The sequence below is a fragment of the Neoarius graeffei genome, chromosome 25, assembly GCF_027579695.1.
Source record: "Neoarius graeffei isolate fNeoGra1 chromosome 25, fNeoGra1.pri, whole genome shotgun sequence".
Taxonomy (NCBI): domain Eukaryota; kingdom Metazoa; phylum Chordata; class Actinopteri; order Siluriformes; family Ariidae; genus Neoarius; species Neoarius graeffei.
The window spans coordinates 48,566,858-48,583,653 of NC_083593.1; the positions used below are offsets into that span (position 1 = coordinate 48,566,858).

General features: G+C 41.3%; 1 protein-coding gene across 2 annotated transcripts in view; it reads right to left on the reverse strand.

Annotated features, from left to right (window-relative positions):
* Positions 1-189: 189 nt before the first annotated feature.
* Positions 190-16,796, reverse strand: part of xpo7 (exportin 7) — a 126,254-nt gene continuing 109,647 nt past the window's right edge. For both annotated transcript variants that reach the window (XM_060909643.1, XM_060909644.1), the window contains exons 22-28: positions 16,695-16,777; positions 14,568-14,782; positions 14,167-14,305; positions 10,659-10,819; positions 5,806-5,904; positions 5,096-5,223; positions 190-2,271 (exon numbers count right to left, since the gene is read on the reverse strand). In XM_060909643.1, the coding sequence (XP_060765626.1) occupies positions 2,178-2,271; positions 5,096-5,223; positions 5,806-5,904; positions 10,659-10,819; positions 14,167-14,305; positions 14,568-14,782; positions 16,695-16,777 (919 nt within the window). In that variant the 3' untranslated portion in view covers positions 190-2,177. The remainder of the gene's footprint in view (positions 2,272-5,095; positions 5,224-5,805; positions 5,905-10,658; positions 10,820-14,166; positions 14,306-14,567; positions 14,783-16,694; positions 16,778-16,796) is intronic.

The window sequence follows — 16,796 nt, forward strand, 5'->3', positions numbered from 1 at the left end:
GTCCAGAAACTTTCAGCCATATAGTGCCTGTAATACTGTGATGTACAATCTTTGACAATGTGTAATATGATAAAAGGTTATGCCATTTTCTCCCAGTTTAATATCCATACATGTCTTCGTGCGGATTCTTCCACACTGAACTCTTCCAATACAACCTCTGCATAATTATACACCAAACTCAACACGCTATACAAACCAATGACATTTATTTTGCAGTCACAATGCTTACACTATATGTAGCAGACATCCAAACAATTCAACCAGCTACCTTATCACTCAGAAAGGACTTCACACGCTCACACACGCCAAACAGATACACATTCACATCAGGGAACCTAAAAAAAAAAAAAAAAAGGGAAAAAATAACGAAACTTAAATGAGTGTTGGACATGGTTAAAGAGATGAGCTAGTTCTTCACAAACAGTTAGCAGCAGCATGTTGAGAAGTAGCACACGTCACTAAAATATTCCGTTCTGGTTTTGTAAATCTAGCATATTTCTGATGCACTATTTCTTTGTCACTTAAAAAAAAAAAAAGAATTCTTCAGAGGAAAAACAATTTTTAAAGAGGGGTGAATGGCAAGCTCGATGCAAACTGGCAAGTGTGATCAATCAGTTCTTGCTTGAACAATATTTAGTACTAAAGTGTGTGTGTGGGGTTTTTTTTTTTTTGAACGTACACAGTTGCAACCTGTAAGGGGGCACCAGTATGCGGTTTAAAAAAAAAAAATAAAATAAAAAAAAATGTTAAAAAAGATTTGAGAAAACAAGTGCAGGCTGATCCAATTCCCTGACAATTGTGAGTCGTTTTTTATTTTAGTCACCGAAAGACTCTTGCCCTACGTCTCATTCTTGTTTTTAACACGTCCTTGTTGACTTCCCTTTGTTCGATTCCCGCTTCAACTGAAACATCAGCCCCTTAGGGAATTGAGGGATTGAATCAACTGGAGAGTTCAGAAGGAATTTCAACCTGACCGGTTCCCTTTTGAAATAACTGAGTGATAATTGTTTACGAGCCAAAACTGGAGCAATAAATATTTCAGAAATAATGCTTACATTTGATTGTCCGTGCTCATACATTTTTATTCCTCACACAATACCTTTAACTTTACCCTGCTGGCTAACGAGGACACTGATGACGGAGTGGGAATGAAATTAAGAGTTCTCGAAAGAAATATGGCCGCCCAAGTCGAGCACTGAAAAATATCAACACCACACTTCTGAGTCAGCCGGGGAACTCGACACAGGTGGCTAAAAGCAGTGCACAGACCCGAAATGAAGATGCTGCAAATTCAATAAGTTGTGTTAAGACCGGTTCTTGAAATACACTGCCTTTCCAAACTGACTCGCCACACAAGTGCCCCCTTGTGGCCATAAACAGGCATTGCTGCACGTCAAAAATGTTTATTTACAGTTTCCGGCGCTTTTCACTCCTTCAGGTTCATTTTGAGGAAAAATGTACATCAGTTAAAACCTGGAAATCCTCCAATTCCCTAATTCTCAACACAAACACCGATAAACTCCTTCAGTCACTCCGTTTCTCCACACAGACAAGCCACACTTTCAGCACAGCTGCACTAACTACACTGTAAAAAGATCTGGTTTTGACCCAATCACACTTTTTTTTTTGTCCTTAATTTTGTAATCATTATAAACATCATCAAAAATTGTTATGACAAAAAAAAAAAATGTACACTTTCTCCTCTTGCGTGTTTCTATACAAGGCAGGCAGAAGCAGAGCAGCTCGCTCCCCCCCCCACACACACACTTCCCACCTCCCTTATCATCCCACAGAGCTGGAAGAAAACAAACAAACAAACAAACAAAAAAAAAAACCAAACACCACCACACACTCTAAACACATGAGCTGATGCCAATCTACAAGTCCATATCATAGCATTTCTCTCTCACACACACACACACACACACACACCCCAACCCTGTTCCGAACCACGCTCGCAAACACAAACGCAAACACACGCCACCCCAATACACACCGTCCCTTACTCTCATGGGTTCTGGAAACTGGCTTTAAAATATGTATATATTTATATGTGTATATATAAAAAGGGAGGAAGGAAGAGTGGAGTGTGTGGGGGGAGGGGAGGGAGGGAGGGGCCTGTGGGCTCCAGAGGTGGGAACTAGTTGAGTGGGTGGAGCCTGCAGCAGAGTGGAATGTCAGCTCATCATGTCGTTGCTGTTGACACCGTACGTGGAATTCTTCATGGAGTCGTTCACTTCTCTCCTAAATACTGAAAGATTCTGCGTGAACCTGTGGCACAGAACATTATTATTATTATTATCATTAAAAACTTTTTTTTTTAAAAACTATGGTCAAATTATTACTCTTAATTACAGTGAACGAATAAACTAATAGCAAATTACTTTAATAAAAGTAGGACGATTGTACAACTACGAATCACTTTAGAATATTTAACAATTATTCCACAAAATCGAGTCGTTCATGAGCCGACAGCTGACGAGGCGTGTAGCACCGAGTGTACGAGGAGATTGAACGGAATATCTTTTATTCTATCCACATTCACTGGATTTTGAGAAACAGAGCGTTTTTTGCAAAGTCGATAAATGAAAACTTGACACAAAAGTGTCACCTCACCGAATCCAGGGACACATGTCGGCCGAAACGAATCCGAGAAAATCCCAAAAGACGCAATTTTTTTCGAAATTTGTGATTTTTGTTTTTTTCCATCATGTGCAAGTTGAGATCTTGAAGAATGCAATCAGTATTTCAGATAATAGATTGTTTTGTTGGAAAAGCATACATTTTTTTGTTGCAAATTGTCTCGTTTTTGTCAGGACTGTTGCCTGCTGGGGGGTGTGGGTAAATTACCATATGGGCCATTCACATGATGATTTAAGTCTTTTTTTTTTTCACCAATCAGCTGTATGATACGAGCTGAGCTCGTGGCTACTTAAGCTGCATACAGGCATGTAATTTCACTATGGAATGAATATGGAGCAAGCTAAACAGAGCGCAGAGTAGCTGAAACACCACGAAGCAAACAGACGCACGGTAGTTACATCGGAGATAACCATTTCTAGCAAAAAAAAAAAAACAACCAAAAGGAAGTGTTCTAGGACTACATATTCCATCGGAGGCATTGATGTGATGGGGTAAGTTTATTAATCTGAGGTTGTGTGGTTATTTTTGCATGTAACGGAGTGTGTTGTGGTTTGGTTACATGAAACTAGCGTTGTGTTAGTTGTGTTATCATCGTGCTCTTTCTTACGGTGTGAGTAATTTTTCAACCACAAAACGTTAAAGTATACTTTAGGACTTATTTTTTTACTTCATAATTGTTTTGGGCATACTTTGCATGGAATGAAAATTGACGTGGTGATTTGTTTCCATGAAAGTAGCATCGTGCTAGCTCGTAGGGGGTAGGGCTTTCCTTAATGTCATGCAGATGAGCACCATTATGTGCCCGCCCTGCACCCGGAGTAGCTGAGATGGAAAACTTTGAGGGCGATTTTCTCCCTTTTCTGTTTTAAGAAGTATACACTTTCAAAAGGCCACACATTCTTCAAATACTGTCAGATCTCCACATGGAAGGCATCACTGGAAAGCTTAGAAACTGTACTTTCTGAATCTGCCAATAACTCAAAATGCCCCCGGGCAGACATGTGTCCCTGGATTCCGTGATCGGGCACAGGAATTAATTAATTAATTAATTAATTAAGTAATTAATTAAGTAATTAATTAATTAATGCTTCTTTTGCGATTTTCTCGGATTCGTTTCGGCCGACATGTGTCTGTGGATTCCATGACTCGTCACAAATGAAATTTCTAAAGTTTGCTTGTATGTGGGAATCATATCAAGTCATTTAGTTTCTCTTGTCGTCCTTCTCTCCCCCCAAATTCAATATTTCTTGGAGACTGTTTTGTTTTACAAGCACATGATCCATCATAACGTAAGTGACAGTTTAGTTATTATTTCTGATTAAACTAGTTTGTTGACGTTTGTAAAAAGACATTCCATTCGGTCCCTGACGATGGACCGTCGGTCCGAAAGCTCGGAATGAAACTTCATAAATTTATGTGGAAGACACATTTTTATGGACTTAAAATGGTTTACGCTTAGAAGGTAAACAAACCGGCAAAATGACAGCAGCGATTTGTGAAAAATGCGATAATCTTTGGAGAAAACAAAAACAAACAAAAAAAATTTTCCATCCATCAAATACTTTTATTCCATATTTTGTTGCTTTTTGTATTTTTTGGGGTTGTGTTTTCGAGTAGTTTTTATTTCATCCTCGGTTGGTTCAGCAGCACACGCCATCATTTTGTTTTTCTCTACTCACAGTATATGAGCTGATATCCTAGTAGTAGAGTAGCCAAGTAGAGCGCACGATTGCTCATATCCAGTGAATGTGGACAGAATAATTAATTAATATTCCAAGTTCATGTTGTAACACAACTTAAAAAATAAAAATTTTAAAAAATGAAAAATGAAGGAAAACCGTAAATGAAAGAAGAGAGAATAAAGACAAATAACTGTCAAACACCAAAAAGCTTCAGAGTTCTTTGGCTAAAAGCAGGTTTTTTTTTTTTTAAATATCTGCTAAAGCCTAGGTCACAACCGGACGTACGATTTTTTGGCCGTGCGATTTTTGGCGTTTCCCCAAATCGCTGCGTTTTTTTTGTTCGTGGAGAAAGACGCATGTTGGCCGTAAGTTTGTCTGGCAACCTGAAAAAAACATAAGCGCCCATAGAGTTTGTTTGGCATGACAAAGAACCTCTGCGGCCGGTCTACGGCTCGAAAATCAGCACGTTTCACGCGCGCCCTCCGTGCGTTTCTTGCGTTTTTTGCACGTAGACCGGCCGTAGGAGCACGTACGGCCGGTTGTGACCGAGGCATAAGAGGGTCAGTGTCATGCTTCAGTTTGATCGTTCAGCACTGTTCAGGACGTCAAGTCCTCCGTTCCATTAGTCCTTTTGCACAGAAAAGCACTTAATCTGGAAGAGAGCCTGAAACGTTTCCTGGAACAAACACCTATATTCACAACAGTTTCCATGCTATAAAAAATATTTAGGTTCCTAAATAAAGTTGACACACCAGGAAGGAAAAGCTTACCTGTCACGGTTTTTAGTAAGCAAGTTGCGCTCGATACCCTCCATTAGATTTTCAAAGCATAAGTGCATGGCCTGCTGTTTCTCTGGAGGTTGACTGTTCACAATGCTGTTTCTTAAATCAGCAAAATACTAAAAAGACACACACACATGAGATTTTTAGTGTTTTATTACTGTTTTCAATTTAAAAAAAAAAAAAAAAAAAAAAAGGACATTACAAGAAACACAAATGCCATAAAAACAGCAGTGACTGTGTCGGGTTCTGTTACTGAATGAAACCAAGATCTATTTCAGGAGATGCAGTATATGGTACAATATTAATAGTTTGGATGATGAAATCTGAAATAGATATACCAGTTGCAGTTATACCAGTTAACCCAGTTTTTTTTTTTAAACTACTACTCTATGGAGCGTCTGCCATTCAAGCCCCTGGGCATGTCATGATTATATTCAAATGACAGTACTGCGGTTTGGCTCACAACCAACTTCCTGAATTGTTTCTTGTTTCCAGGTAAACACAAAAGTTGCCTGACATTAAAAAAAAAATCCATGGCATTTTATTTAACTCTGAGATGCCTGTAAGTAAGACGTTAACATGTAATATACTGAGATGGGCTTTGCTTGTTAAGTGTATGCTCGAGGACACGGATGTATCGACACTTGTGTGATCACTTGTAAACATTTTAAAATTGCCTAAAATGAGGTTATTCTCACCTTCTCATTTAGTAAGATGAGGCCGAGCAGAGGCCGAGACATGGACCACTGATTCCTGCAGTCTTCAAAAATGATGATATTCAGTACTGTGGAGAGCATCTGGAGCAGACAGAGAGAGGAAATTATTGATCGATGTTCAGAAACGGGCACTTAGGCAAACTGCTCTCCAAGTCATGGGAATTTAAATAAATAAATAAATAAATAAATAAAGTACAACTATGCTAATGGCGTCATTGAGGATTCCTCGACCAAAGTCTAGTCCGCCTTTGTTGCTCATTCGCATACCAATAATGCCATTAAAATACTTTAAGCATAAAAGAAACTACCTAAGAAAAATTTTTCAGATATTTGAACTTGGTGACCTTGACCATGTTTGGCTCAAATTCAAAATCAGCTTGTTTGCTGGTTCTAATGATAGAAGTCCACAAGCGCCGGCTACCGGCGGTTTTCTCTGCCTACACAGACGGTCTGCGCCAGTTACTCAATCCCAAAACAAATAAAAACTTGCCTTTCAATGTTCAAGCAATTTATATCGTCTCCGCTGCAAGTCCAATTATTATAGATGAAAGTGGGGCAAAGAAAAAAACCCTGAACTTTTGAAAGTCAAACTTTGGTGGGGGTGGGTGGGGGGGGCAACGTCCCCCGAAAATATTTTAACACCACCACGCAAACCCCTGCATTCTAGTACTTATTTTCACTAAAACAAGTTATAACTTAAGCCTTTTTCTTTCATGTACATTAATGATTAACATGTCAAAAATATCAAAGTTAATTCCCCTAGTTAATGAGTAATTTTCAGAAGTGCATTTAGAAAACGCGGTGATTTTCCTGCTACACAGTTCATTACTTTGAAAAAAAAAAAAAAAATCAGACAGTTGAAGGTAAACTCAGCAAAATCCCAACAGTCCTGTTAAAAAGTAAAGGTCTGTTAGGCTACGTTCACACTGCAGGCTGAAGTGACTCAAATCCGATCTTTTCGCCCATATGTGACCTGTATCCGATCTTTTATTGACAATATGAACGACACAGATCCGATTTTTTCAAATCCGACCCAGGCCGTTTGGATATGTGGTGCTAATTCCGATTCCTATCCGCTCTTTTCATATGCGACTTCAGTCTGAACCGCCAGGTCGCATTCATCCGACTTACACGTCATCAACAAGCCACAAACGTCACTATTCTGCACTGAAGTAGGCGGCGGGTCTCTCAAAAAAAAGTTACAACAACATGGCGCATAATCACGGGCGCAGATAGAGGGTGGGACGAGTCATATTTAAATTCACCTCGCTCGGTCCCCCCCACTTATAGGGAGGAAAAAACGTCTATGCTGTCTTTCTTTGCATAAGGCAAACCTCACGGAAAAATCAAAAGACTAATTACCATTCGGTTTATTGAGGTGCACAGCAGTGTATAGCCTACATATAGTTGCAACAACTCACATAAAACAAAACAAAGACTGATATTCGGTTGGTTGAGCTGCGCAGACTGCACAGGTTGCGAGCTCGAGCTTGGTTGCTATGGTTACTAACAACAAGTTTGACAGGCATATCGGGGTTGGGGTTGGTTTGCTGGCAGTTTTGTCCCCCCCCAGTTTTTTGTCCCCCCCAGTTCAAAAAACGTATCTGCGCCCCTGCGCATGACATCAGTGCGAGGGACGCTTCGGGCTGTGAAGGTTCTGAATCTTCTCAATGGAAGGACGCAGAGGTTAGGGAGCTGATTTCCATTTGGGGGGATGCAGCTATTCAAGCTAGATTGGATGAGTCATACCGCAACCGGGCGGTTTTACTTCCGTAAACACTGGCCATGCTCACTGCGTGTGACGTCGTCGTATCCTGCAATGCGCATGCGGAACACTTTTAGGTCGCTTTTCGTTCATACTGAGGATCACATACAAGTCGCATATATTTGTTAATGTGAACGACCTCACAAAAAAATCGGATTTCACAAAAAAATCGGAATTGAGCATTAAGCCTTGCAGTGTGAACGTAGCGTTAGAGTTTCTAAAGCTTTCAGGTTTCAATGTTGGGGACGTTGAGCCTCGTTTATCAATCTTTTAGTAGAGTTGTGCGTTTGCAGAAGCTAAAGTGAACTAAACATTTCCGATTCATATTTATGCGAGTTGAAGCCAATTGTTTACATTAGTTCGTACTGTCTAAATTTAAACACACCAATGAATACCAAATTTCTCATGTAAATCAGGGGCGTAGCTAGAATTTTTCGGGGGGGGGGGGGGGGGGGGTCACACACTGACGGGCAGCCTGAGTGCATTATGTAACAAAAAATAATTACCATTGCTAGTTTTAGGCAGCTTAGAAACCGGCTCTTCCATTATTGCAGTTTCTTCCACGTTCTCTTGATGTTGTGTTCTAGAAACGGCACTAAAACTTAGCTTCGAAACCACAAAATGCAACTTTGATGGAAAAAAAAAAAAAAATGAGGAGGAGGAGGAAAGGAGGAGGAAAGTTTAGCTTGTTTTGACATGGCGAATTATTAACACGAGGAAATACTTGTAATTTGCAACTACAAAGACTGCAGCTACACTGGCAGCTTGAACATGCTTTCTAGTGCGATTGTGTTGCGCTTGCGCAGAACGGTGTCAGTCCTGCGCGCCTTAGCACGTGCACCTGACGAGCTCCGGCACGCGCGCCGTTAACAAAGAACACCTGTCTTTAATCAATGAACTACGTTTGGGCTATTTAAGGACTTCGCCCATGCAAGGACGATGCGAAGTATTACGCCGCGTCTAGGAACATGAAAAAAACGAAAAATAAATTTCTCCATTGGGAAAACCGGAGATGTTCAAGAGTTTTGTCAAATATCCGGATTTCCGGATAAATCCGGAAGACTTTCATCCCTGAATTATTTCACCACAAAATTGTCTTCAATTTGGGTCTAGCATGACCAGAAGTGACTCTGTATTTGCTAATTGATTCTCGTGCTCTGATTGGCTGAGCTGGACCACGCCGTAGCATATGTAGTTATGTTACCGAGCCAGGCAGCGTACTACAGAGGGGAACTGGGAAAGCCGAGCACACATCCATCCCGAGGGAAATTTCAGACATATTTTGCAAGTATTTTACAGGGAAATGGTTAGTAATTTATTAGCTGAGAAAACACCAGAAGGCATGTAGATATCAAAATTTTCTAAAAGGGGCACGCCTCCAGACCCCCCTAGCATTAGCATTATTTGCCTACTACTTTTTATAACTGGCTACTTCAGATTTTCTGGAGAACCCTGTAATGATAATTCCACATAAATCCTAGAAAACATTTAACCCCTCGTTCTTTACGCGTCACACTAACAAGAATCTAGGATGGACACGCGGATGGACGTAAGAAAAGGAAAAAAAAAATCATGAATGTGACTCTATAAGGAACATCTGTGCATGACCACCAGGAAGGAAACTACTGAAGAAAAACAGACATTTAACCTTTAACCTGTGACCTTGACCCTGTTTGAGGCAATTTCAGAACTAAATTCTGACACCAACAAGAAGCTCAGATGGACGGACAACCCGGAAACATAATGCTCAGGTGGCGGAGACGCTTGACATGGTATTTTTATTACCTCGCCCGCGACGGAGTAAGCGGGATGAGGTATTGTAATCAGTGCGGTTTGTTTGTGTGTGTCTGTTAACAATCTAGCATCTAGAGGGTTGCACCAATTGACTTCAAATTTTCAGGTTAGGTGGGCAATGATCCGTAGATTACCTGATTAAATTTTAGGGATAAATCGGGTCAAGGTCACCGGAAAGGTCAACCTTTCGGTCAAAATAACAAATATTTTCCATAATAACTCAAACGGTTGCCGATAGACAGATGTTCACTATCATGAGCATGTAGAAACTGCCATATGGGCTTTCATTTGGCATTATGATCTTTGACCTTGAAAGGTCAAACTCAAAGTCACGAATTTTCAAAGGGCTGTAATTTGAAAATGGTTGACGGGAGGCAGATATTTACCATCAACTTACAGGAAGTGCCATATGGGCTTTCATTTGGCACCATGACCTTTGAGCTCGAGTGACCTTGAAAGGGCAAACTCAAGGTCATGGGTTTTCAAAGGGCTATAACTTTAAAATGGTTCATGATAACCAGATGTTTACCATAATCAACATCGAAGAAGTCCCATATGGACTTTCCGTTGCCACCATGACCTTTGACGGCTTTGAAATGTCAAACTCAAGGTCATGGATTTTCAGAGGACCATAACCTGACAGCTGATTGCGAAATATTACCATTATCAACATATAGGTATAAAATAAGTGCTGCCGGGTGATGTTTGTTTTGTCTGGCAACACTTGTTTCATGATGAAAATGGTCTGAGATCCTTAAGCCAGTATCTCACTGGGCTGCGACAGCCTGCGACGAGCTGGAGACACAATTGCGATAAAATATGCGAATTAGCGACAATTTTCACTTGGAATCACACCGAATTGATATTTGCATATTTTACCGCAATTGTTGCTTCTCCAACTAATCGCAGCCCAGTGAGATACTGGCTCGCACTTCCTGTCTCAACTAGCACTTCCTGTCTCATGGGAACTGACTTGAGAAGGGTTCGTGACGGCTTTGCGACACCAGCGACATGTTTGCGGCTATTTTGAGAGAATTTTTTTTGCACGAATTTTTTGAACATGTTCAAAATTTCAGCAACGAAGAAGCGACACTTTGCGATAGAAAGCCACCTGCTCCGGACTTTATTGAGATTCAGGAAGGACACCATTCTGAAGTGTCCTTGTGTGTTCTGAACACTGTACTATATTGCATTACAAATAACTGCCACATGTCGAAGACGAGAGCGAGACGAGTCGTTTTGAATTAATGAACAGAATAAAAGGTGCAGCACTGACCTGCTGGATCATCTCTGGGTGCTGCTGCATGATGTGGAAGAAACGGTCGCTCTCCTGGGCCATGGGAGCCGCTCTCTTCTTGGTGCTGCGCGACAACTGCTTGAACAAATACGTCACTATGTGATCGAGGCTCGAACAGCAGCCTGTACACACCATCGTATCTGCCAGAGAGGAGGAGGAAAAGGAGCACAAGTCAGATTTAAAAAGGTTCGTACAGATCACACTGACCTGAATAATCCACTTACAATAAACATGAGACCATTTTAAATACTTCTACCACAAGCTTAATCACAGATTTATAATTATACTACAGCAGCAGCTCATGAATATGGAGAACAGAAGGCAAAGAAATTATAAAAATGGTTAAAATAAAGCACTCGGATCAGTATGATGTGTTAGCACTAGGGATGGCGAAAACACACAAAAAAAATCTTGACCGACCACCGAGCCTCATTAGCCGGTTAAAGTCGGTTAACCTAGGAGTTTAAAATTCTAGAATTGGAATTATTACAGGGATGCAAACGGCGCGCCTTTTGGCAGATGCCGCCTTTTTCACGGCTGAATCGCGCAGATCCGATTTTTTTTTTTTTTTAAGAGGGGCGTTAGAATGTCTGATTATAATTTCATCAAAGTAAATTCTGTATATAAGCAAATGCCGTTACAGTCCATGAAACATAGGAACTATAAGTATGAGAAGAAAACAGTAAATCAGAAAGCTGCACACGTTTGCGCAGCTTTCGCACAAACGTGCGCAGCTTTCTGATTAACTGTTTTCTTCTCATACTTCCTATGTTTCATGGACTGTAACGGCATTTGCTTATATACAGAATTTACTTTGAAATTATAATCAGACACTCCAACGCCCCCCTCTTAAAAAAAAAAAAAAAACGGATCTGCGCGATTCAGCCGTGAAAAAGTCGGCATCTGCGCCTTTAGTTCATGTGGAGAGATATGATCTGCAATAACATGCATTGTTGGCTACAGACCGAAACGTACTTTCAGAATGCACTGGCCAAGGCAGGACTAAACTCGATGTGCCTTCTAATTATAATTAAAAAAAAAACAGAATAGTAATTTGTAAGCTAAAAAGCCTGTGTCTACACTTTTCTTTCGCCGAGAAAAGTGTAGACACAGGCTTTTTAACTCCAACGCCCCCCTTAAAAAAAAAAAAAAAAAAAAAAAAAAAAAAAAAAGAGAGTGACATTCAGTCATGTCCCGCCCCAGTTGAAGCTGTCTTCAACTGGGGCGGGACATGACTGAATGGGTGTTTCTGATTTGTCAGCTGTCGTCCTTACACCGCATGGCATGCCCCAAGCGTTTACAACACAGAATTCCAGGTTCTCCGCTCCAAAATCGGCAGCTTCAAAACGATTGATTTTTTTTTTTTTTTAAACCGACAACCAAAAAAAAAAAATTAACCGGTTGACGTTGATTCAGTCAACCATCGGTCAAACGGTCATCGGTTAACATCTCTAGTTAGCACAGGAGTATTTCACTCCAGATTAAACGCTTCCTTACATAATTAAGTAAGCAGTTATTATAGTATCATGATCACAATTTATCTCAGTTTTGACTGGCCAGAATGTGATTAGTTTTCTGTAACAGCAGCTCTGGAGCTTTCCATCATTATTGCTTTTATACCAACAACTTACACAGGAATTTCAATGGCAAATGCTCAACGTAAACGGCTTTAAAAACGCATGCAACCGCCGATATGGTGAAGTTTTCAGTAAGGACATGGACATTTACTGTACATGATCATTGTACGAGTACTGTGTTTTTGTTGTTACTGCCTTGGCTTTCTCTTTGTACATCTTTTTTTATTCTATCCACATTCACCGGATATGAGCAATCGTGCGCTCTGATTGGCTACTACTCAGCTATAAGCTCATATACCATGAGTAGAGAGAAACAAAATGGCGGAGAATGTTGCTGAACCAACCAAGGATGAAATAAAAACTACTCGAAATCAAAACCCCAAACAATACAAACATGGAATAAAAGTATTTGATGGTAAGAACCCATTTTTTTCCCCAAGAATTATTCTTGCAGCATTTTTCACAAATTGCTCCTGTCATTCCGCCAATCTGTTTACATTGTTCATCTTTAAGCATTAAAATTTGTTGAATATTTTCAACTGGTCCAAAAACTCAAAGAAGTTTGAAAGTTACAGAACTGAAATGTCCAAGGAAGAATTAAATAAACGTCTAAAACTATTCTATACCTCGGCACGACAGCACTTTCTACAGAAATAAATAAACTCTCAAGTCAACCCGTGCAGCCATCAGTAGGTTTTTAAGAAGTCCGCCTAAGCGGAAATGATTGTCAGACGTTTTGTATAAAGTTTTTATTTATCGAATTTGCAAAAAATAAAAATGCTCCGTTTCTCAAAATCCAGTGAATGTGGATAGAGTAAAACAGTTATTCCACTCAATCTTGTCGTACACGGCTTATAGCCGACTCGGTGCTACGCACCTCTTCGGCTATTGGCTCATGTACAACTCGATTTTGTGGAATAACTTAAGTATACGTGTCTTGTTTTTCTTCCTGTAACCTCTAAGCAATTTATTAAAAAAAAAAAAAAAAAAAAGAGGGAGCCATTCAACATTTTTAGAAGGAGTCTCCAGTGTCAGAACTTTATCTGTTAAAAGTTCAGGGACATTGTGACTTCAGGATCAAGGGCAATGCAGGTTTTCAGTAACAGGACAAGCAAAAATTGTGACCACCGCAGAAGCCTCGCAGACAAGAGGGCTCTGATTGGTCCACTCTACATCCGCTGTACACGCACTTCCGCTTCCCTGCTTTCCCGGTTTGGTTTGTTTTCACTACCGCCATTTTTAAAAACACGAGCGAAGATGGAGCAGCACGAAGAGCGGTTGATCGAGGAAGTACGTACATCTATACGACTCCAGTTCTAGTCATTATAAGTAACCGGAGGATAAACACTCCACTAACCACACCCACCAACTACTCCTAGCAATTTCGCGCCCCCTTGCGTTGTGCCGGTGAATAACATCACGCACGCCTATTACTCCCCGCTCAACGATAAATTACAACTGTCTGCGAAAAGCTATCTGCGAAAGCCTTGTCGCAAGAGCATGCAGAGGCCCTTACGAGGTACTGACCATGCAGGGTGCCCAAACTTTTGCTTCAGGCAAAAAAAAAAAAAAAAAATCCTGTCTCATTTTCAAAATGTAAAAGATGAAAATAAATTTTTTTTTTTTTGCTTAAAATATAAAGGGAATGAGTCATCTTTCACTTCACGCCTTTTGGAGATCATTTCATCTTTAACTTGCTTAACTGTTCACAGTAACAGCAATTCTGACCAGGGGTGCCCAAACTTTTGCATACTGCTGTAAGTCTGATCAGGAAAAGATTTTTGAGAAACAGGAAAAAGTACACATGAGCTCAGAAACAGTTCTGTCTACGTTTTCCAAACGATAAATAGAACGATGAGACTATAGGGAAGGAAAAAGGGAGCGATATATACAGTATGTTTTCCTCTCACCAAGAGCTGTGAGTCCTTCTGAAATGGATGACAGAATGTACAGGACAACGTGAGGTTCGAGGCTGGCGATAAAGTTCATATGATCCTGCGTCAGCACCTCCAGCAGAGAGTAATATGACTGACTGAGCTTTGGATAGTCCTGCAAAAATAAGGGGGGGGGAAAAAAAAAAAAAAAAAAAAAATCACAAAAACACAATTAGGTAAAAACAAGAAAACTCCAGCAGTTTAATTTGATCACGACAGATCAGCTGTAATCTTATCTTCACTATTACATCATAAAAATTAAAAAAAATCATAAGTTCTCAAAATGGCAGCAATTTTGCAAAAATCCTGTCAAAGGCACTCCTGAAAATTACTATTTTTATTTATTTTTGCCCGATACTGCCACCGGTAGTTCTCACCAGCAGGTCGCTGTGCGGGATGGACAGCAGCAGTTTAATGAAGGTTTGGAGCGCGTTATCGAGTGCATCGTCGCCGTAGAGACGGAACACGCCAAAGTTGACGTAGTTTCCGCTAAGCACGGCTTTCAGCATGGAGAAGCAGATGGAAATCCCTTTCAGCTTCAGCGCGTAGACCTGTTCCTTCGGCACTTCACCCAGAGTCAGGATCCGGTTCCCTGCACACGAGAAAAGAGCAGAACCACTTACATTTCATTCTTCAGAATATTTATTATTCAGATAGAAAACACGTACACTCCGAGCAAAGTGATAATTATGGATGTTTAACGACCAACACCTGATACGAGCTCTTCTGCGCGTCATCATCTGAATGAAGGAATCTGATTTCCATCGCGTGGAAAACACAACCCATTTTTTTTTGAAAGAAAATGCCAAAGGTTTGAGATTTAATACAGCAAAGGTTTTGGGATTTTTCATATAAAATGCCTTCCATCTCACATTTTGTTTCTTTCACTTTATTTAGTCTCCAATTTCTTTCTGCATTACGCTACAAGACATTCATCTATCCATCCATCCCACTCATCTCCATTATCCATATCCATTCATCCCCCTTTCTATTCACCTTTTCATTTCGATCATCTCTAATCCATTCTTCCAATTCATCTCACTTCTCTCCCCATCCCCTCCTCCATCAATCTAGCCATTCCACAGATCTACTCATTCATCTGTCCATCCCCATCTCCTTCATCCATCCATCCATCTACCCACCCATTCCACACATCTACCCATCCATCTTCCTATCTCCTCCTCTATTCCACACATCTACCCATCCACCTGTCCATCCCACACATCTACCCATCCAGCTGTCTATCTTCCCATCTCCTCCTCCATCCATCTACCCATCCATCTGTCCATCCACCCCATTTCCTCCTCTATCCATTCCACACATCTCCCCATCCATCTGTCTATCATTCTCTCCTCCTCCATCCATCTATCCCACACATCTCCTCCTCCATCCATCCATCCCTCTCATCTCCTGATCCATCTACCCCATCAATCTATCCTTCTCATGTCCCAACCCATCGATCTCCCTCATCTCCCCATCTATCAATCATGCTCCATCCATCCATTTCATTCATCCAATTCCATGCACTTACTCATACATCCATCCCTTTCACTTTTCAATCCATTGATCCATTCCAACCATCTCCATCTACCCACCCATCTATGCACGAGTCATTAATTTGCCATCTTTGTCATCCACCCACCCAAGGGCCCATCATCCATTTTCTCTTAGCCCTCTCTTCTAAACACTGAAGAGGGCTCTCATCGGAAATCTAATGGCCCTTTTCCACTACCCTTTTTCAGCTCGCTTCAGCCCGACACGGCTCGCGTTTCGACTATCTAAGAACAGCACGACTCAGCTCGCTTCAGCCCTGCTCAGCCCCCAAAACTCGCACGGTTTTGGAGTGGGGCTGAAGCGAGCTGAGTGAGGCTAGGGGCGTGAGGAGACACTCCCCTGTGCACTGATTGGTGAGGAGGAGTGTCCTCACACGCCCACACACGCCCCGCGAGCATGCTGGGATCTGTAAACACCGTAAACCCGGAAGAAGGAGAATTACGAGAATTATGAAGCCTTATGCGCCTCGCCTCATCTATACGCTCTTGCCAGTATCTGTTGGCGTTGTCGGTGACAACAAGCCACAGCACCAAGACCAGCAACACTAACGACTCCATGTCCTCCATGTTTATTGTTTACTCTCCGGGTTGTGAGACTACCGCTTAAAAGGTCACTGATGTCATTGTTTGCGCCGCCTAACGACATCACCTGACGTCCACCCACTTTCGCTAACTCCACCCAATGTGTCCACCCACTTCCAGCCAGCACGGTTCAGCACGGTTGTAGTCGAAATGCAACTCCAACAACCCCGCTCAGCCCGACTCAGCACCGCACGGCTCAGCCCAACTCAGCCGCGTTGGTAGTGGAAAAGCGGCATAAATGGCCTGAGCTTCCACATACCCCCATTAACCACCTTGGATGCAAGGAAAAACGCTATGAAACATCATGCGTACAACTGTACACATTATGTCCGAAAGGGATAAGCCCCGTTCATGCTCATCCAAACTTACCATACGTCGTTATCATTTTGCTCGTTTCTCGGAACAACAGGATCCCATTTGGCGAGGAGACGTCGAACAGTAACCTCTGAGACCTGACAAGAAAATCAGCTC